The sequence below is a fragment of the Gossypium raimondii genome, chromosome 10 (assembly GCF_025698545.1).
Source record: "Gossypium raimondii isolate GPD5lz chromosome 10, ASM2569854v1, whole genome shotgun sequence".
Classification (NCBI taxonomy): domain Eukaryota; kingdom Viridiplantae; phylum Streptophyta; class Magnoliopsida; order Malvales; family Malvaceae; genus Gossypium; species Gossypium raimondii.
The window spans coordinates 60,675,131-60,698,121 of record NC_068574.1 but is presented as its reverse complement, the minus strand read 5'-3'; the positions used below and the strand labels follow the sequence as shown (position 1 = coordinate 60,698,121).

The 22,991-nt window shown below is 34.4% G+C and overlaps 1 protein-coding gene across 1 annotated transcript; it reads right to left on the bottom strand.

Moving 5' to 3' along the window:
* Positions 1-8,594: 8,594 nt before the first annotated feature.
* LOC105775195 (disease resistance-like protein DSC1) lies at positions 8,595-12,608 on the bottom strand. Its single transcript, XM_052622573.1, has 5 exons — positions 12,127-12,608; positions 10,880-12,053; positions 10,701-10,704; positions 10,278-10,594; positions 8,595-10,049 (listed from the first exon to the last, which is right to left on the bottom strand). Exons 1-5 carry the CDS (start codon positions 12,606-12,608, stop codon positions 8,595-8,597), a joined length of 3,432 nt encoding a protein of 1,143 aa, XP_052478533.1.
* Positions 12,609-22,991: the final 10,383 nt, after the last annotated feature.

Sequence of the window (22,991 nt, the reverse complement as noted above, 5' to 3'; positions counted from 1 at the left end):
GAGATGTTACAATGATTCTACTTCCATCACTAAAATATTTAACACTCATATAATCTGGGTCATTAACATCATCAATGACAACAATCAGTTTTTATAACATATTCAACGATAACCTCAATAGCAAATAACCAAAATACAAATATGATTATATATAAAATCTAAAACAAAGATAAGTCGAATATGAGAAGATAAAAAAATATATGGTTACCTATTGAATTTGCCGCTTTTTATCTGCCACCCCTTTAATTTACCATCTTCAGCAAAGGCAGATTTCCATTTGTTGTACTTGATCTAGCTTTCTTGATTTATGGTTATAAAATGGGTATTTTGAAATCCCTCAAAGAACATGGCAATACCCACCAATTAGTCTGTAACTCTATATGTCAATCAACATGATAAAGAAAATGGGAAGAACGAAATGTCCTTGAATGGCCTTGCGCCTCATGATGTCAGACAGTTCAGCTAAGCATGATTTTGAGGAAGCATAGTTGACAAACAAAATAATGATTGAGACATTTGAGGGTGCAACTTCTCGAGAGTACTGGTGACAATCGCTCCCCTAATTCTAGTGCAGCTCCTATGGGAAGGGCCATTCTTTCCATATCTTTCATAGCTTTGAGATGATGATTAGTGAAGTTATGCCACATGTCTTTACTGCTGAAGCTCAAGAAAACTTGATGCTTCATTAGAAAAACCTTGGGACTAAAGAAAAACCACGTATGAAAGTAGTGATATTGTGTGATAGACGAGAGACAAATATAGCAGGAGAACTTTGGTTTGATTAGGTTCACTTTGCTTGGCTTCGTTTATTCTTATATCAGTCAAGAAGATACGTTTAAAATGTTCATCAACTGGGAAGAGATGATGAGCTCGTTATCTTCTATACGATTAATTTGAGGTATCTTCTTCATTGTTCCATCTTCGTTGTTTTCAACAATTTATATTTTTGTTTTGGTTAAACTGGGAAGAAATGTTTGTTTAGTCGGATTTTCCCAATCTGAAGGCTTGGATGCTTTCTATGTTGTGTTTTTTCTTGCTTCTTTTCATCGAAATATAGGATGGATTTTTTGTTCTTTTCGTAACAACTAAAATAATTCAACAAAGCTAAATTTACTTTCTTTCTATACAATTCATATCTAAGAATCAATTCCTAAATTAATAAAAGTGATCCACCAAAATATTTTCTGTTATTTTGTTAAAATAGATTTCAATTTTCATTATAATTATGGAACTCCTCCAAAGAAAACGTTCAAATTAAATTTTAATTATTTTATTAAACAAATCTTATTGATATATTTAAATTAAAATATTTAATTCCTTTTAAATATTAATTTGAATGATCATGTTTTGATACATTTGAAGTGAAAAATAGGATTACTTAATTCTATCTTTTATTTTATTGTATCTCTAAAGTCTATCATCACACTAAGCTGAATTAATACAAATCAGCCCATAAAGATAACGTTTGCTTTCGTATTAAGTATTCAGATAGCAGTTGCGACACATCTTGAAGGTCTTTTTTGAGATTTCAATGTTTTTTGATGTTATTTTTCACCACAATGAACAACACAAGATGATAATGTTAATTACAACACAATGATGGTTTATTACTTATTCTATTTCAACAATTTTGTCTAAATGCTTTTTATATTTTACAGCTTAATTTGGCTTTTTTAGTAAAATAACCTAAAAAATTAATTAATTAACAAAATGATTTGGACAAAAAATTATTTAATAAAATGACCTGTTTTGAACGATGTAGCTCGGTGTTGCCGGTTGGTCAAGCAATACCACCCACTTTTTCAACACTATCATCAGCCAATCATTATCTTTTTAAAAGAAATAATTTTTTTATTGTCGCCACTGTATCAGGCAACACTTTGTACATGTTTTTCAAAATATTACTCTTTCTCTCTTTTACCGACAAAAGAGACAAGTGCTTTTAATGGCAAAGGGTCAAATTCTTGTCTTGGTCCATCTACCATGATCAGATTTAGAATTTGATCCTTATAATTTGATCATTTATTATTATAGTGTTAATAGAAGTAAATAACACTATTAAATATCATTTAATTAAAATACTAATGTACGCTTTATCATAAAAATGTCAGCATGATTAATTGGGAGAAGTTTTAAAATATAAACAAAAAGAAAGATCCACAACAAAGTTTTAATCAAAATAATTAATAGTAGTACCTATTTGGATCAACTGATGAAATTATAAAATATAAAGATAATGCTAAATCAAAGTACAAATATTAAATCTCAAATTTGAATATAATAGACAAACCAAAGCTATAATTTGATGAAACTATGTTCCTTTTTCCAATTTTAACCTCCCAAGTTAATAATTTTTCTCTTGACAACTTGAGTGAGAGAAAACAAATACTTGGACTACAAAGTACAAGTAGTTTATACAAAATTAATTAAAATGATTTTTTGGTTAAATTTTCAAACATATCCTATCAAAACTTGCCTTGAATAAAGTACATGCATCATAAAATCAAGTGCACCCTTTGTTTTAAGTACATTGGCTCTACCATGATATCATTTGGACTGGTATACAACATTTTTTTCTGGTTCATGTACATTCCAGAGGTTCTGACCAAAGAACAACTTGGGGAAATTCTTGATTTTTAATCCTTTGATAAATCTGAGGAAAAGAATGGCATGAGGAAGCTAAAAATCACAATGAGTCAAAGTTAATTGAAGATGCAAGGCAAAGTAATGATTACCTGTTCCTCATTTTTTTTTAAAGCTAAAGCTCAAAGTACTTTCCTAAGATCTGCTATTCCCTCGTGATTTTGGTTTGTCATCTACGTTTCCTACACCACTCACGACCATCTTCATTCCCATCATAGTAGCAAATTTAGGAGGTTAAAGCTTAATCTCTAGATTTTGGCTAACTTATACTATATTGCATTAAGAAAGGTGAGACAAAAAGGCATATCTACAAATCCAGAAATTTCTTGAGAACATGTTTTGTTGGTGAGAAAGAAGATATCAAAGACAACCCTAACCTGCAAATCCTGTAGAGTATCAAATATGTCAACAGCTTAACTTTCATACAAGTTTTACTATGGAGGAATGCAAGAATGCAAAGAAGTGTTTGACATGACTGACTTAGGAGTCATGACATACTTCCTTGTATGGAAGTAAACCAGTCTGATCAAGGCATTTTTATCAGCTAGCATGCCTTTGCCTTGAAAATTCTCAACAAGTTTCATATGTCAAGCTGTAAATCAGTGAGCACACAATTGGCTCAAGGAGAGAAACTGACCAGCTTTGGAGGTCAAGAAAGAGTTGATGAAAGGGAGTACAAAAGCTTAATTGGTTGCTTACTCTACTTGACAGTAGCCAGACCTGACCTCATGCATGCAGTTAGTCTATTGTCAAGATTCATGCATTGTTGCAATATAACTCATTTCAAGGCAGCTAAAAGGATACTCAGGTATATCAAAGGAACTTTGAAGTTTGGGGTTGAATTTAAGAAAGAAGGAGAGCTAAAGCTGATTGGTTACTCAGATAGTGATTGGGCTGGGTCAGTTGAGGACATGAGAAGCACCTCGGGCTATTTCTTTACACTTGACTTGAGAGTTTTTTGCTAGAGCTCAAAGAAGCAGTAGACAGTAGCTCAGTCAATAGCTGAAGCTGAATACATAGCAGTAGCAGCAGTCAAGCTATTTGGCTTAGAAAGGTGCTATGTGATTTAAATCAAGAGCAACATGGACCTACTGAGAATTTTGTTGACAATCAGTCAGCAGTTGCTATAGCCAAGAATCCAGTTTTTCATGGCAAAACCAAACACTTTAAAATCAAATTCCATTTTGTTCGAGAGGCAGAGCAATCCAATGAAATTAGTTTGGTTCACTGCAGCTCACAAGTTCAATTAGCTGACATTTTAACAAAGCCTTTTAGCACAACAAGGTTCATAAATTTGAGGAACTTAATTGGTGTTTGTTGCCTACAGTCTAAGGAGGAGTGTTGAGCATTGGCCTACAATGCAACAAAAAGCAGCAGCACTGCCTACATATCAGCAGCATGAAGATTGAACTAGAATAAATTTTTTGGTTTGTTTAATTTTGTTCTTTTGTAATGTGATCAAGTTGGTATGTAACTTGGTATCCAAAGTTAGTATTTTTATTGGATTTGAAACTGATGGATGTAATAGCTGATTTGTTCAGCTTTTCTTTTGAATTACTTTAGTTTGCAACTTGCCATATTAGTGGGAGCAGTTACAAGTTTAGGTAACTGTCCAAGTTATTTTTGTAACCTCAATATATTTTCAAATGGAGAACGAAATCAATGACTTCTTCTTTTGGTTATAATTTTTTTGCTCATTGTTTTTCTTCTGTTTTTGCTTGCTGTTTATGTTTGCTCTTGGTTGCTGCCACATTGTTCTAACAAAAATCCAGAAAGCAAAGCTGTATTGGATAAACTCTGTTGACAAGTTGTAGTACCGCTTCAATATCTCAATTCAACCACAATATAAAGAAATCATTCAGTACAAGAAATTGAACATCTTAAAAGCTTACTTGTTTCAAACATCTGTCATTTATTCCTTATGCTCTCCTAACATCAATCATTGCCATCTTTATTCCCTTTAAATTACCAAATTCAAAAAGTAAAAGCTTAATCTCTGGCTAAAAGGGCACCTCTATAAATGTGAGTGAGATAAAATGGATTTTGCATTGATTCGCAACCTTCACCTTAACACCAGTAATTTTGTGGGAACTTCATTTGTTGGTGAGAAAGACGATATCCAAACCACCCATAATCTGCAACTTCAATTCTAGTAGAGTATTGAATCTGTGCCTCTGATAGGCACATCATCAATGTCCATTTGAGGACCAAACTGGTTGGGTTCAATCTAATCAACTATTAGCTCTTCAGAAGTTGTTTCTGGTTCATTTTTCTCCCAATTCCAGCACCCCTTTTCATCAAAGACCACATCTCTGCTCACCTAAATTTTATTTGTTGAAGGATTCAAAATTCTGTAGCCTTTCTTAACTGAACTATAGCCTATTAAGATACCTGGTTGGGCCCTTTTTGACAGTTTATCTCTCTTCTCAGCTAGTATTCGTATATAGCATAGGTAGCCAAAGACTTTTAAGTGAGCCAATGAAGGCTTGAATCCAAAATAGGCCTCAAAAAGTGTCTTGTGAGCAAGTGCCTTGGTTGGAAGTCTATTCTGAAGGTAGACAGCAGTGTTTACTACCTCAGCCTATATGGTTTTTAGCAATTTCTTCTCGAACAACAGACATCTAGCCATATCCATCAAACTTCTGTTTTTTCTTTCACTGACTCCATTTTGCTGAAGAGTATAGACATTGGTTAACTGGTGTTTGATACTAGCATCATTGCAAATGGCTTGAAATTTAGCTGAGGTGTACTCAGTTCCATTGTCTGATCTTACAGACTTTAATTTGCATCCAGTTTCAGTTTCAACTGCAACTTTGAACTTCATAAACACTTGAGCTACCTCAGACTTGTGTTTCAAGAAGAAAATCCAGCAATATCTTGTACAATCATCAATGAAAAGAATGAAGTACCTGTTTCCATTGAGTGAATCAATTTTCATTGGGCCACAAACATCAGTGTGCACCAGCTACAACCTTTCTGAGGCTCTCCATGCTCTATTTGCAGGAAATGGCAGTCTTGCTTGTTTTCTTAGCTGGCATACCTCACAAACTTCATCATTCTCCACTGAGTTGGTGAAATTTTCAGTTAAACCTTCACTGGCCATCTAAGCCATTGATCTGAAGTTGGCATGTCCAAGCCTTTGATGTTAGAGCTTGGAATCATCAGTAGAGGCTATGTAAGCTGACTTTGAGTCACTTGGCTAATAGACTTCAAAGCATTTGTCAGTCATAGTGACTGTCATGAGGCTTGATCCACTTGGATCGGAAATCTGGCACTGATTGCCCTTGAACACCACTGAATAACCTTTCTCTAGCAGTTGAGCAATGCTGAGAAGGTTCCTGTCAATCTCAGGCACCAATAGCACATTCGAGATGACTTTGGCACCTGTTAAAGTGCATATCAACACATCCCCCTTTCCTTCAGCCATTATGAACTGACCATTGCCAACCTTTACTTTGGTTTTGCAGTTCCTGTCCAGAGTTTTAAAGATGGATGCATCTAGTGACATGTGATTAGTACAACCACTGTCTAATAGCCAACCTTTTGAGCACCTTTTATTATCTGATAAGCAAGACACAGTAAAGACCTACTATTCATGGTCACTATTGTATTTAGCCACTCGAACCTCTTCATTTTTCTTTTGTGAGTGAACCTACTTAGGCCTGCCTTTGTTTTTGCAGACCCTTTCAACATGCCCTCTCTTCTTGTAGTGTTGGCATAGAACATCTGGTCCAAACCAACATCTTTCTTCTAGATGATCAGGCCTCTTGCAGTGCCTGCATGGTTGGTCACTCCTTGCATTATCAGGCTTAGACCTATTTTTCCAGAACTTTTTGCCTTTGATAGCATTAGTGTTCGAGGCCTCTCTGGCTTTGGCTTAAAAAGCACCTTCTTGATGGTCTTCAACTCTGCTAGCTCTTCTTTGCTCCTGAGCATAAAAGGTGTTAATTACCTCAGTCAAAGAGATGCTAGCTAGGTCTATTAAATCCTCTAAAGAGGATATCTTTGCCTCATACCTTTCAGGTAAGGTAGAGAGGACTTTCTCCACTATACTTGCTTCATCAAACTACTCAGCAAGGAGCCTTATGCTGTTAACCACTACCATGATCCTATCTGCATACTGCTTCACAGTTTCTTCTTCTCTCATCTTTAAGTTTTTAAAGTCTCTTCTCAAATTCAAAAACTACTACTGCCTTGTCTTTTCTGTGCCTTGAAACTCCTCATTGAGCTTGTCCCAGGCTTGCTTTGGTGTTTCACAAGCCATAATTCTGGTGAAAATGACATTTAAGACACTATTCTGAATGCAGGACATGGCTTTGTGCCTCTTGGTCCTCTCATCAGCATGTTGTCTGATCTGAGCCACTATGGGATTGGCCCTCAGTGGTGCTGGCTTAGTATCGGTGTAAACAACTTCCCACTGATCAAAGGCCTAGAAGTAAGTCCTCATTTTAATTACCACCCAAATGTTAAAACTTTCCCCATTAAAAACTGGTAGAGCTGCTAGAGAAAATCCTGAAGAAGCCATTCGAGTTTTGGCTTTGATGCAACAGGTCCTCTAAGACAAAGGATCTAGATACCAATTGTTGGTGCAAAACAAGCTTGTTTAAGCTTGCTTAAGCAACAAGCCTCGTGGCGTGCTGAAGAAACAAAAGTAGCAAATGCTTTGCAAATGGAAAACAGAATAAAAGCAAAGGAAAATGGAAGAAAGTTTTGATGAAAAACAAACTGATTTTTTCATTAACAACAAGATAAGGCATCAAGCCATTATATATATCAGTTACCTTAAGAAAATAAACAAGCTATCACCTAATCAACTACCTAACACCACTAATTTGCCTTGAAACTTGCTAGATTAACTTGTTCATGTTGCTTTGCTGATCTTTCAGTCAATCAACATCAAAATTACATCAAAAATTTACCTACTAAGTTCAAAATAGACTAGGTTACAAAAGGATTAAAAAGTAACTAAATGTAACAAACAAAACAACAACTTTAAGCTTCAGTTACTGCACAGCCAGCCTCGACTGCTTATAGTTCCTTCTCCTGCATGGCCACCTTTGTAGTTCAACTTGTTGCATGGAAACTAACTTCAAAAAATCCAAGATAAAAAAATATCAACTCCAATGGCTCTACCATGAAACTAACCCAATCTAGCTTGAGAATGAGAACTGTCAAAGTTTGCCTCCAGCTCCATGTGTTCATCCCACAAGTTTTGAGATCTTTTGAAAATTCTGGATTTATATAATCCCATTGATAAATATGGGAAAAAAGGTGAGGGTGCTGAAAATCATTATATGAACCTAAAATCATAATAATAAGTCAAAGTCAAAAGGTAACTTACTTCTCTACCAAGACTGAATGGCCAGAACCCAGAAAGGGCCTCGAAAGATTACTTCGAATTTGTGTTGACAAATCTGTTGACAACTTGCATTGTCACCAACTATCAGTTCAAAAACTTGTATAAAGCAAACATTCAGTAAAACAAACTGAAGGTCTTACAGCTCAGGCTTTCCTCCTTGTATGGCTAAAGCTCCAATTCAGCAATGGCATTCTCAAAGATCTATCATTCCCTAGTCTTACATCAACACAAAAGCAAAGGATATAAGAAAAACCAATCTCACAAATAACCGATCTTTCTAATGAATCAAGATATTATCCAAAGAAAATGCATCAAGTAATTTTTCAAGCAGAGCAAGTTAGATTCATCCTGGTTGGTTTTAATTAATTAAAGCACTTCATTTTTTGTCATTAATTTATAAGTTGAAAATTCACTATTAACAATTGTGGGAAACAAAAGTATGGCAATATGAAAAATGAAATGAAAAAACTGAAAAATATATGGTAATATGACAAAAGAGATGAAAATGAAACCCCTACCTATGCATTTCGATGACAAAATTGAGAAGTTGAAACTCCTCAAAAGCAGAGCCAAAGATGGAAAGAAATACAAACTAGTTCAATCTTTTAAGTCCTCCATCCCCTTCTTCACCATCATGGCTAAAGCTTCTTTTGTTTCCAGCAACTCTCTTTTCAGTAGCATCTGCGTCACTCTTTGCATCCACGTAAAATACATGAACGCCGCATTTCTTCACCTTGAAATCATGGAGACATATTTTTTCACCCTCTTCATTGTAGCTATAACTTCTGATGTAGAATTCAAATGTTGCCTCTTCATAATTCTTGTCTTCTTTAATCATATCCTTTTGAAATAGAATCAATACGTGATCACCCATGCAGTTCCACTCTGACTTTAAACTCCCACCGTCATATAACACACTTTTGAACTTTTCATAACCACCACCACCATCACTACAACTAGAGACTGTCAGTTGGTATTCACAGGTAAGTTCAAGTTCTTTGAAGCCACTACAGTGGGTGAGATCGGCCACAAGGCAGATAGCAAAAGCCAAGAATCTTCTCTTACCACACACATTTGGAGCTATCTTCAATGTTAAGGAAGAATACACGTTCTGGGACTCGAACTTATTTGCTGAAATTTCGGTTCCCGGGAAACAACAAACCGATGCTCTTGGAAAAAAAATATTTTGCCCTCTCCATTTCTCTGCTATAGATCCAATTTTGAACATGGCATTTGCCTCAATGCTATCAATTGAGTCTTGATTCAAATTAGAGCAATTGGAGAACATCATGCTTAACTCATAAGCCCCACCAAGAAAACCGTGTTGTTGTATGAACGACACTTTTTCTAATGATGGGCAGTCATGTGCATCCAAGCGCCATAAATATGGTGGAAGATCTAAGAGTAATTTAAGGCTCTTGCAATGGTTCATCCTCAAATTTCGAAGGCTTTTAAACGATAAGATTGATGAGGGCACATCAATGGTTGGAATCTTTCTTGAACCAGAGAGGGAAATATAGCACTGTAGCTTTTGAATACCTGAGCCGCTCATATCTAAGTCTGCAAGAATACCTATGTAGTCGAAAGACAAGGACACTTGTTCAATTTGAGTCTTTGATAAGTTCAATCTACGTAAGCTTTTGGGGATTTCTGGAAATTTGGAGATTGGGCAATGACTAAGATCCAAATCATTAAGGGATTCCAACTTCAAAATATTGTTGGACACATTTTTAACCCTTGAGTTACTCAACCGTAATTGTCTAAGCCAGATGAGATGTTCAATTGAATCAGGCACTTCCTCTATTCCCGTTCCTTCTAAATCCAAGTAATGAAAATGACTTGGGATCTCAGGAATCTTCTTGAGGTTATGACATCCATGAAGATCAAAACTTTTAAGAGAAGCCAAATGGGTTAGGCAAGGAAGTTCAACCAAACTTTCGCACCCCCTACAGCAAAGGCTTTTAAGGTTGATTGCCCCGAGTAGACTAGGAATCTTTCTTAAATTCTTGCAATCAAAAAGGTCAATTTCCTTTAAACTAACAAGATCCTGGCAAAGAAAGTATAAAGCAGCTATGTTACTTCTAACCATCGTCTACATGCTTTGGGCATATTGAAATTTAAAAGAAAAAAAATAATTATTACACTGAAAATAAAAACTATAAATAATAATAATAATAAAAAAGAAGATATCATTATATGGTTATCTAATACACCAACTATAAATCCTTTTTTTTTAAAATAAATTCTTGGATAAAGAAAGTATGAAAGAATATACCTGATGATTATCTCCATTCCAAAGTTGTTCCATATCACCATGTGGTAATTTCAATACAACAAGATTTTTTGGATTAAAACTTGAGGATAAAGATTTGAACGGGTAACACTCCCAACAAAGATACCTTAGCTCATCAGGAAGAGATACAATATCAACTTGGTCTGCAAGTAGCTTGTTATTCCAACATTCCCCAAATTTTCGAGGAAAATAAAAGTGGATAAATCTAAGATTTAGCATATTCTCAAAAACAGTAGGAGATAACTTTAAATTATCAATTTGAGACATGTCTAACTTTATTCCTTTAATTGCTTCATTTCCTGATAACCAAAAAAAAATTATCAAATATCAGCATAAAGAAATACATAGGAATTCCATTAAATAGAAGTAAATAGATTAGGAAAGGCTTAGACAAGTTTACCATACCTTTCTATTACAAAAATTTTGACATATATTAAAAGTGTTTAATTGTGTTTTTTAAAAGCAACGTATTATTAGATATCTAATAATCAATATTGATATCTTCATTTTGAAATAATAATTAAAAGAGTTAATATTTGACATATTGTTCGTGTATAGATTTATAAATATACCATTAAACTTACTTTATTGTATCTCAGCATTTGATGCACATTATTGGGACTCCATAGTCTACTGCAATTTCCAATGCCTATAGCTTCTTGGCGAATAATATCCTTGCCCATCTCTTCAAGAATATCATGCATAGAAATTATTAGAGGTCCTGCTGCACATGCTGTGGAAAAATCGACTACACGTTCTGCTGCAAATGTTGGGCGAAACAGTCTGAGATCTTCCTCAAGCATATCTTGAAAATGGATGATGTCAAGTAGGCATTTATCCACCAAATTGCTTATTCCACACACTGCACCATTATACAAGGAACATAGAATATCTTCTACTTCTTCCTTATATTTCCCTTTGAAGAAACATGCTATGTCAAGAAATAAATTCTTCTCTAGTTCACCTAGCTCATCAAAGCTACTCTTTAAAATTTGTGATATTTTTGGTTGGCCATATTCCTTTAGTCTATCCACCTCGCTCTCCCACTCTTTTCTAGATTTCGTATATAGTTTACAACCCAAAACCTTAAGAGCAAGTGGATTGCCTTGGGCATATCTTACAAATTGGTTCGATAGATCTCGAAAATTAGCAGTAGGATTCAACTGCTTAAATGCAAATGTAGAAAAAAGTTGAAGAGAGCTTTTCTCATTTAACCTATTTACCTTGTGTATTTTGTCAGCTCCTCCATTCTTGAGAACTTGTCTATCTCTAGATATTAGAATGATTTTACTTCCATCACCAAAATGTTTAACACCCAAGTAATCTATTAGGTCTGGGTCATCAACATCATCAACAACAACAATTACTTTTTTATTGTTGAGCCTCTCTCGGATAAAAGCGGACCCTATCGAGGGGGTAAGTATATCAATTTGCTGGTTTAATATTTTAGAAACAAAGTTATTTCGTAAAGACTCCATCCCTTGTTGGCGTATTTTCTCTCTAACATTTTGAAGAAACCAACAACTTTTAAACTTTGAACAGATTTCATGATATACAACATTAGCAAGAGTAGTTTTGCCTATACCAGCCATTCCCCAAAGCCCTATTACGCGGCAATCTTTTTGATTAATTAGCTTCAAGATTGTCTTTTTCTGATAATCTATTCCAACCAATTCTTCAAAAGCAGTACTGGATTTGTTATTCATCAGCTTTTTTGTAACATATTCAACGATATCCTTGATGTACTTGGTTTCAGGTCTAGAAAATAAGACAAAATGAAAGTTAAAACTAAAATACGTCAAATATAAGAAGATTAGAGAAAGAGAGTTACCTGTCGAACTTGCCACCTTCAATATGCCACCCTTTTAATTTACCGACGTCAGCAAAGGCTTTTTTCCATCGTCGTACTTGATCTAGACTTTTTGATTCATGGTCACTAAAGGATGTTTTGAAACTGCCACCAAGGTTCCGCACATCAAAAGGATCAACATGGTAAAAGATGGGAAGAACAATTTGTCGTCGAGTGTGCTTGCAGTACATGATGCAAGAAATTTCAGCCAAGCATGATTTCGAAGAAGCATAGTCTTTAGATAAAATGATGATCGAGAGATTTGAGGCCATAATTGCATTTGAAAGTGCTGGTGATATTTGCTCCCCTCTTTCCAATGTTTCTTCATCGAAGAAGACATTCAGTCCCGTGTCTTTCAAAGCTTTGAGTAGATGACTGGTGAAGTTAAGGCGCGTGTCTTCACCTCTGAAGCTCAAGAAAACTTGGTGCTTCGTTTGACGAGAAGAAGGTGAAGAAGACGCCATGAAAGATTATGGATAATGTGATTGAGGCAAAGGGAGAAAATTATAGCAAGGGAGCTTTGGTTTGCCTATTGAAAAAGAAAAGTTTAAAATATGGATCCATCATCGAGGAACCTTTTATTAAATGGATACGTGTGAAAAAAAAATTATATAATAAATATATTTATAAAAAAATTAATTAGATTTTATTAAAATAGTGCAAATGTTAAAAACTGTTAAACTTTTTTTTCTCCGCCAAAATAAAAAAATTTATTAAAGAGAAGTAATGGTCAAAACAAACCAAATGGTTAGAAAAACTAAAAACAAAACAGCTCAACATTCACCTTAAAATACATACACAACACAAGAGATTGGAAACACTAAACCGTAAAGACACCAACTTCATTCTTGAAACTCACGCCCTTGCAACATTCAAAAATCAAGATAGCAAAGATCCCGAATAGTATTCCAAAACCGCTCAAGACACAACTTTGCGTCATGCCAAGAATATCCATAGTTAAAAAACTATTAAGGTTTAGGTTCAAAATTTGTAATGTTATGAACCTAAGCAGAAGAGTAGGTGAAGAAGAAGAAGAAGAAATTAAGTTCAGAGAGGAGTGAGAGAGAAGCAAACATAATTATCCAATTTCATAACCATTTTCCAACTTCACCCTCTGTAAACGGAAAAATATATAGGATTTTTTCTATATAATTTATCACATTTTATATAAATCCATTGTTAAAACTAAGTAATTGTTTAATAAACTAATGAAATATGTGAAAATATGAAATTAGGACATAAAAGTTATTAAAATGTGATTTTATGCTTTATTATATAGTTTTCATGCAATAAATAGCTTATTTTATATTAATTTAAATATATTATATTTTTAAGACATAAAGTGGGTTCATGATTAAATTAAATAATAAAATATAAAATTATATTTAATAATTCATTTTAAAATGTTTTATTTATAATTTGGGTTTTAATTAATTAATTAAAATTGGATAAATTTAATTCTTTGGTCCTCTAACTTGTTGATTTATTCTGGACAGGTCTGATAGCTTTGTTGGATTACAAAACCATCCAAATTAGAGACCAAGTCAACCCAAAATTCGGTGTCTTAATTGGATTACCAAAACTTAAAAAAAAAAAAACTGTCTTAATTGGGTGACTATTTATGTATCCAAATGAATCGATTTTAACAATAGAATGAAAAAAAATATAAAAAAAATGTTTGTGATTAAGTTAAATATTTTATAATTGAATGACCAAAAGAAAAATTCTCATAATTAAGTGGCTATTTGTATACCCAAACAAATACCGTTTCATTCAATAATCTCTAATCAAGTAAATTATTTTAAGTGACAATTGACAAAGCAATTGGTTTGATAATAATAAGTAGATCAAATTTGTGTAATAAAAAATGGATGGATGGGGACATGGGTCATTACTTACACTAACAAAATTGAATGTTATTTGTTAAAATTGTAAAATTTTAATACAAAATTTAATAAATTATGACCTATCATTTTGGATCATTAAAAACTAAATGTAGAAGCGTACTTGAATATATTGATATGTTGAAATCTTTAAATATTGTGGTTTTGATCTTCTAAATTTACGCATTAATATTTTAGGGTAGATGACTTTCTTTTTTCTAAAGATAAGATGTTAAAAAGTTATTTATATGTAATTTGAGGTCTATAACCTAATAAATAACGTTAATTTATACATTAACTTTATTTGAAGATACGTTTAAAATGCTCATCAACTGAGAAGAGATGCTGAGCTCGTTATCTTCTTCATTGTTCCATCTTCGTTGTTTTCAACAATTTATATTTTTGTTTTGTTTAGTGGGATCCCAATCTGAAGGCTTGGATGCTCTCTATGTTGTGTTTTTTCTTGCTTCTTTTCATCGTAATATAGGATGGATTTTTTGTTCTTTTCGTAACAACTAAAATAATTCAACAAAGCTAAATTTACTTTCTTTCTATACAATGAATCAATTGGCCTTATCTTCATACAAATTTGTTACATCATCTATGAATCAATTCCTAAATTAAATTTTATTATTATAATTATTGAACTCCTCCAAAGAGAACGTTGAAATTAAATTTTAATTATTTTATTAAACAAATCTTATTAATATATTTAAATTAAAATATTTAATTCCTTTTAAATATTAATTTGAATGATCATGTTTTGATACATTTGAAGTGAAAAATAGGATTACTTATTTCTATCTTTTATTTTTATTGTATCTCTAAAGTCTATCATCACACTAAGCTGAATTAATACAAATCAGCCCATAAAGATAACTTTTGCTTTCGTATTAAGTATTCAGATAGCAGTTGCGACACATCTTGAAGGTCTTTATTTTGAGATTTCAATGTTTTTTGATGTTAATTTTCACCACAATGAACAACACAAGATGATAATGTTAATTACAACACAATGATGGTTTATTACTTATTCTATTTCAACAATTTTGTCTAAATGCTTTTTATATTTTACAGCTTAATTTGGCTTTTTTTACTAAAATAACCTAAAAAGTTAATTAATTAACAAAATGATTTGGACCAAAAAATATTTAATAAAATGACCTGTTTTGAACGATGTAGCTCGGTGTTGCCGGTTGGTCAACACTATCTTCAGCCAATCATTATCTTTTTAAAAGAAATAATTTTTTATTGTCGCCACTGTATCAGGCAGCACTTGTACGTATTTTTCAAAATATTACTCTTTCTCTCTTTTACCGACAAAAGAGACAAGTACTTTTGATGGTGAAGGGTCAAATTCTTGTCTTGGTCCATCTACTATGATCAGATTTAGAATTTGATCCCTATAATTTGATCATTTATTATTATAGTGTCAATAGAAGTAAATAACACTATTAAATATCATTCAATTAAAATACTAATGTGAATATTTTTTTAACTTCGCTTTCATCATAAAATTGTCAGCATGATTAATTGGGAGAAGTTTTAAATTAATATAAACAAAAAGAAAGTTCCACATCAAAGTTTTAATCAAAATAATTAATAGTGCTACCTATTTGGATCAACTAATGAAATTATAAAAATATAAAGATAATGCTAAATCAAAGTAAAAATATTAAATCTCAAATTTGAATATAATAGACAAACCAAAGCTATAATTTGACGAAACTATGTTCCTTTTTTCAATTTTAACCTCCCAAGTTAATAAATTTTCTTTTGACAACTTGAGTGAGAGAAAACCAATACTTGGACTACAAAGTACAAGTAGTTTATACAAAATTAATTAAAATGACTTTTTGGTTAAATTTTCAAACATATCCTATCAAAACTTGCCTTGAATAAAGTACATGCATCATAAAATCAAGTGCACCCTTTGTCTCAAGTACATTGGCTCTACCATGATATCATTTGGATTGGTACAACAATTTTTTCTGGTTCATGTACATTCCACAGGTTCTGACCAAAGAACAACTTGGGGAAATTCTTGATTTTTAATCCTTTGATAAACCTGAGGAAAAGAATGGCATGAGGAAGCTAAAAATCACAATGAGTCAAAGTTAATCGAAGATGCAAGGCAAAGTAATGATTACCTGTTCCTAATTTTTTTTAAAGCTAAAGCTCAAAGTACTTTCCTAAGATCTGCTATTCCCTCGTGATTTTGGTTTGTCATCTACTTTTCTTACACCAATCACAGCCATCTTCATTCCCATCATAGTAGCAAATTTAGGAAGTCAAAGCTTAATCTCTAGATTTTAGCTAACTTATTGGTGGTCACTAAACTAACTATAAATACGACTAAGGCAAGCGCACTTATTGAACAATAGTATAGCTATGGTGAGTAGGGAATATCGTATCCACGAGAACTAAAAGTACAAGTAATTACCGTTTTTCTTTTATTTAGCTGACAATTTGGAGTGATTGTTTTTAATCTAAATTTACTAAACTAATTTAACTAAGAAAGCAGCAGAGAATAAAATAGGAAAATTATCGAAGATACTAATGAGAAAGACAATACCCAGGAAAGAATTCACCTAGATATCACTTATTATTATGAATCTGAATTAAACGATTTATTCACTTGTGTCTTGATCCGTAGAAATCCCTAAATTATGCTAATATCTCTTTCGAGAGTAAGAACAACTGACTCTATGTTGATTAATTAAAATTTCTTTCTAATTACAACCCCTATTGTCGCATTAACTCGATCTATGGATTCTCCTATTAGATTTGACTTTAATCCGGTAGATTTATGTCGTCTTATTTCTAGGATTACATGCAACACCACTCAATTATTTAAGATCTACTCTTAAACAGGAATTTTTGCTCCATTGAAATAAGCACATTAAACATGAATTAATATCCTGAAAATATTAAAACACGAAATAAGTATGCATAATTGAAAACAAGAATCAAGTATTTATAATGAAAATCAGAAATCAAATAATAAGATTCATCATAGGTTTCATCTTCCTTAGGTATCTAGGGAATTTAGTTCATAATCTTAAATAGAAACATCTCAAAGTTAGGATAACAACAAGACATAAAGAAACTCAATAAAACTTCAAAGAAAATTAAATGGAGATCTTCAATCTTGAAGGATATCCGTTTTTGAGTTAATTCCGATGGCGTTCTTCGAGTCTTTTCTTCAATCTTCCCTGAATGCCCCCTTAAGTATTCTTCTAATTGTTATTTATAGACTTTAGAATGCTCAGAAAGCCTAAAATTGAGTTTTTTCGCGTATTTGGGAAGCAGGGTGCATTATCGACACGGACTGGCACATGGGCGTGTGGCCAGCCCGTGTGGTTCACACAGGCGTGTGGCTAGCCGTGTGGGAATGCCCAAGCCGTGTGGATCTTGGAAACAACTCTATTTATCCGATTTTGGCTCGTTTTTCACTCCTTTCACTCCCAAAGGCTCTCTTAAGTATAGAAACATGAATTTAAAGGATTAGAAGCATCAAATTCACTAATTTACATAATTAATCATCCAAAAACGCGTTAAGAATGGGATTAAAATATGTTAATTTTATAGCTTATCACTTATGTTGCATTGCATTAAGAAAGGTGAGACAAAAAGGCATATCTACAAAACCAGAAATTCCTTGAGAACATGTTTTGTTGGTGAGAAAGAAGATATCAAAGACAAACCCTAACCTGCAAATCCAGTAGAGTATCAAATATGCCAACAACTGAACTTTCATGCAAGTTTTACTAAATCTACAGATCATAGTTATATAATTGTAAAATTGATGGGCACTAAACTAACTATAAATATGACTAAGGCAAGAGCACCTATCGAATAATAGTATAGCTGTGGTGAGTAGGGAATATCGTATCCACGAGGACTAAAAGTACTAGTAATTACCGTTTTTCTATTATTTAACAGACAAATTGGAGTGATTTTTTTAGTCTAAATTTACTAATCTAATTTATCTAATAATGTAACAGAGAATGAAATAGGAAAATAATCAAAGATAATCAATGAGACAGACAATACCCAGGAAAGAATTCACCTAGACTTCACTTATTATTATGAATCTGAATTAAACGAGTTATTCACTTGTGTCTTGATCCGTAAAAATCCCTAAATTATATTAATATCTCTTTCAAGAGTAAGAACAACAGACTGTAGGTTGATTAATTGAAATCTCTTTCTAATTAAAACCCCTATCGTCACGTTAACTTGATCTATGGATTCCCCTATTAGACTTTACTTTAATCCAGTAGATTTATGTTGTCCTATTTCTAGGATTGCATGCAATTCCACTCAATTATGCTAGATTTACTCTTAAACAGAGACTTTTGCTCCACTAGAATAAGCACATTAAACATGAATTAATATCCCAAAAATATTAAAAACACGAAATAAACATATATAATTGAGAACAAGAATCAAGTATTTATCGCGTAAAAATAGAAATTAAATAATAAGATTCATCATAGGTTTCATCCTCCCTAGGTATCTAGGGAATTTAGTTCATAATCTTGAATAGAAACATCTCAAAGTTAGGATAACCATAAGACATAAAGAAACTCAATAAAATTTCGAAAGAAATGAAATGGAGATTTTCGATCTTAAGGGAGATCCGCTTTTGAGTTGATTCCAATAGTGTTCTTCGAGTGTTTTCTTCGATCTTCTTTGATTTCCCCTTTATGTATTCTTCTAATTGGTATTTATAGAATTTAGAATGCTCAGAAAGCCTAAAAATTAGGTTTTTTCGCGTATTTGGAAAGCAATGTGCAATATCGACATGGGCTAGCACATGGGCGTGAGGCCAGCCCGTGTGAAAATGCCCAGACCGTGTGGATCCTGAAAACAGTTCTATTTGTCTGATTCTGGCTCGTTTTTCACTCCTTTCACTCTCAAATGCTCTCCTAAGTATAAAAACATGAATTTAAAGGATGAAGAGCATCAAATTCACTAATTTGCATAATTAATCATCTAAAAACGCATTAAGAATGAGATTAAAATATGTTACTTTTATAACTTATCAAAAATATAAAGCACAAATTCCTACATCAACATAAAAGCATATATAGGTTATAAGAAAAACCAATCTCACACACAACCAATCCTTCTAATTACGTATTCACCAACTTTTACAGGAAACATGAAATATAAATCAACGGAATCGTTGAAGGAAAATTCAGCTGAGTGTTAAGATGATTAAATTTTTACTTACTGCCTATGCCATGAGCACCAATGCTAGACACTAAACGATGAAGTCCACCAATGATCCTATGAATCAATAAACCAGCCAATAACTAGTCAACCGACTGTCAAAAATAATGAAGTATAATCTTAATATCTGTACTGACAATGGCAGAAAAAAGAATGTAATATGGAAAATTAAATGAAACCCACTTACCTATGCAACCGGAGGTCTTAGGTTTTTTTTTGTTTAAGTGGGCTTACGCCTTTTACGTAGTGCGATGGGGTCAGGAATATCTTCTTCCACATAAGATACATCCTTGCTCATCTCTTCAATGTTGCACATTTCTTGATCTTCATCCGATGCATCACTGCTCGTCTCATCAATCTGATCTTCATCGGATGCCTCACTGCTCGTCTCATCAATCTGATCTTCATCCACATAAAATTCGTGAACACCGCATTTCTTCACTTTTATATCATCAAACCGATCTTCAACCCAACTGTTGTAACCTTTTATGTAGAACTCGAACGATGCCTCCTCGTAATCTTTGTCTTTTTTAACCATCTTGTCATTAAACAGAATGTTAAGTTTAGTTCCCATGCAAAGGTGGCCATGCACGACATGCAAAGGTGGTCATGCTCGAAAAAATAGCGAAGCGGTGGTGCCATGGTGTGCAAAGAATCAAGTTTGAAGTCGCCAATCCACTTGCTTTTTAGTTCCATTTCGATTGTTTTGTAATCTAGTTCATGTTGAACTAAGTAGGTAAATGTTTTGATATTGATTGACTGAAAAGTCAGCAATGCAAGTTGTACAAGCTAATCTTGTAAGTTTCAATGCAAATTAGTGGAGTTAGGTAGTTGATTAGGTGATTACTTGTTTGTTTTACTTGTTGACCAAAATATGTAATGGCTTAATGCCTTGTTGTGTGTTAATGAAAAATATCAGTTCATTTTTCATTCAATCTTCTTCTCTCTTTTCTGTTATTCACTAGCTAGTTTCATTTTTCTGTTTTTGCTTCTGAGTTTGTTTCTTCACCAAGGCTCGAGGCTTGCTATTCAAGCAAGATACAAAACAGCCTGTTATTGTCTCTTTGTTCCAACAATTGGTATCTAGAGCTTCATTCTTAGTGGACCTGTTGTATTAAACTAAGAAAGTGAATGTCTTCCTCAAGTTTTTCACCAGCCCCACAGGTCTTCAATGGAGATGGCTTCCACATATGGTGGTCAAGATGAAGACTTACCTGCAGCCTTTGATCGTGGGAAGTTGTTAACACAGATCTTGAGCCAAGACCACCGAGGGCTAATCCCACAAGAGCTCGATAAAGCGAGATCTTGATGAGAGGACCAAAAGGCATAAAGCCATGTCTCGCATCCAGAATCGTGTATCGATGTCATCTTCACGAATTATGGCTGTGAGACTCCAAAACAGCTGGGATAAGCTTAAAGAGGAGTTTCAAGGCTTTGAAAGAACAAGGCAACAGCAGACTATTAAATTTGAGAAGGATTTGAGAATCAAGATGAAGGAAGAAGAAACAAGAAGCAAGATGCATGTAATCATAGCAATGGTTAACGAGATAAGGCTCCTTGGTGAGCACTTTGATGAGGCAAGAATTGTGGAAAAGGTCCTCTCCACTTTGCCTGAGAGATATGAGGCCAAGATATCCTCCTTAGAGGACTCAAGAGACCTTGCTACTATCTCTTTGACTGAGCTAATCAACACTTTCTATGCTCAGGAACAAAGGAGAGCTAGCAGAGCTGAAGATCACCAGGAAGGTGCATTCAATGCCAAGGCCAGAGAAGCCTCGAGCTTCAATGCTCCAAGAGGCAAAAGGCCTTGGAAAAATAGGCCTAAGACTAATACTGCAAGGAGTAAAGACCAGCCCTGCAGACATTGCAAGAAGCCAGGTCATCCAGAAGACAGATGCTGGTTTAGGCCAGATGCAGTATGCCAACACTGCAAGAAGAAGGGCCATGTTGAAAGGGTCTGTAAAAACAGGAGTAAGCCAAGGCAGAATCAATTTCAGCAGTCAAAGGTTGAAGCTCGAGTAGCTGAGGACAATAGTGACCAAGAAGAACAGGTCTTTGCTGTTTCCTGCTTAGCTGTTGAGAAGAAATGCTCAAAAGGCTGGTTGTTGGACAGTGGTTGCACTAACCACATGTCACCAGATGCCTCCTTGTTTAAAACCTTGGACAGAAGTTATAAAATCAAGGTCAAGGTTGGAAATGGTCAGTTTATAAGGACTGAAGGAAGAGGAGAAGTGCTGGTATGTACTCCCACAGGCAACAAGATCATTCCAAATGTCTTTGTTGGTGCAGAGATTGATGAAACCTTCTCAACAGTAGCTCAACCGCCGAGAAAGGTTATTCATTGTGTTCAAGGACAAACAATGCCACATTATCGATCCAAGTGGATCAACCTTTATATGATACCACAATGACCGATAAATGCTTTGAGGTTCACTGGCAAATGACTCAAACTCAGCATACACAGCCTCTGTTGATGATTCCAAGCTTTGGCATCAAAGGCTTGGACATGCCAACTTCAGATCAATGGCTCGAATGGCCAAAGAGGGCTTGGCAGAGAACTTCACCAGCTCAGTGGAGCATGATGATGTATGTGAAGTTTGCTACATGGGGAAACAGGCAAGACTGCCATTTCCTACAAATTCAGCTTGGAGAGCTACTGAAAGACTGCAGCTGGTGCACTCTGATGTATGTGGTCTGATGAGGACTGAATCACTCAGCAAAAACAGGTATTTCATCCTCTTCATTGATGATCTTACAAGGTTTTGCTGGATTTTCTTCTTAAAACACAAGTCTGAGGTAGCTCAAGTGTTTGTGAAGTTTAAAACTGCTGAGAGATGTAAACAGTTGCAAGTCAAATCGATAAGGATGCATAATGGCACTGAGTACACTTCACTCGATTTCAAGCCATTTGCAATGATGTTGGTATCAAACATCACTTTCAAATGTCTATACACCTCAGCAGAATGGGGTAGTGAAAGAAAGAACGAAGCTTCGATGGATATGGCGGATGTCTCTGTTTGAAAAGAAGCGCCAAGACCATGTGGGTGAGGCAAGAACACGCTTATTTACCTTGAGCAGGCTTCCTACCAAAGCTCTTGCATCCGAGACACCTTTCGAGGCTTGGTTCAGTTTCAAGCCTTCCTTGGCACATCTGAAGGTGTTTGGTTGCCTGTGTTATGCACAAATACAGCAAAGAAAGAGAGACAAGCTCTCTAAAAGGGCTCAACCAGTGTTCTAACAGCTACATTTCACCAAGAAGGGCTACAGGTTCGGATCCCTTGACAAACAAAGTCCAGTGAGCGAGATGTCATCTTTGATGAAAAGCCTGCTGGAATTGGGAGAAAAATGAGCCAGAAGCAGTTTCAGAAGACCTAGTGCCTAATCAAGCTGAACTTGAGCAGCTAGGACCTGAAATGGATGTTGATGATGTGCTCGTGAGAGGCACAAGGCCCTAGATGATATTTATGAAAGGGCACAGTTGTAATAGCGTAACCTAGCAGTTTGAAGAGGCCGAGGCGATGAAGGTCGGAAACTAGCTATGGTCAATGAAATCAACATGATTGAGAAGAACCGGACATGGGAGCTAGTTGATAAACTCTGAAAAAAAGACCATTGGAGTAAAATGGGTCTATCGAGTAAAATGAAGGCGATGGCGATCGAACAAGCTAAAAGCCGTGCTTGTTGTCAAAGGATTTAGCCAAAGGTATGGTCGGACTACCGGAG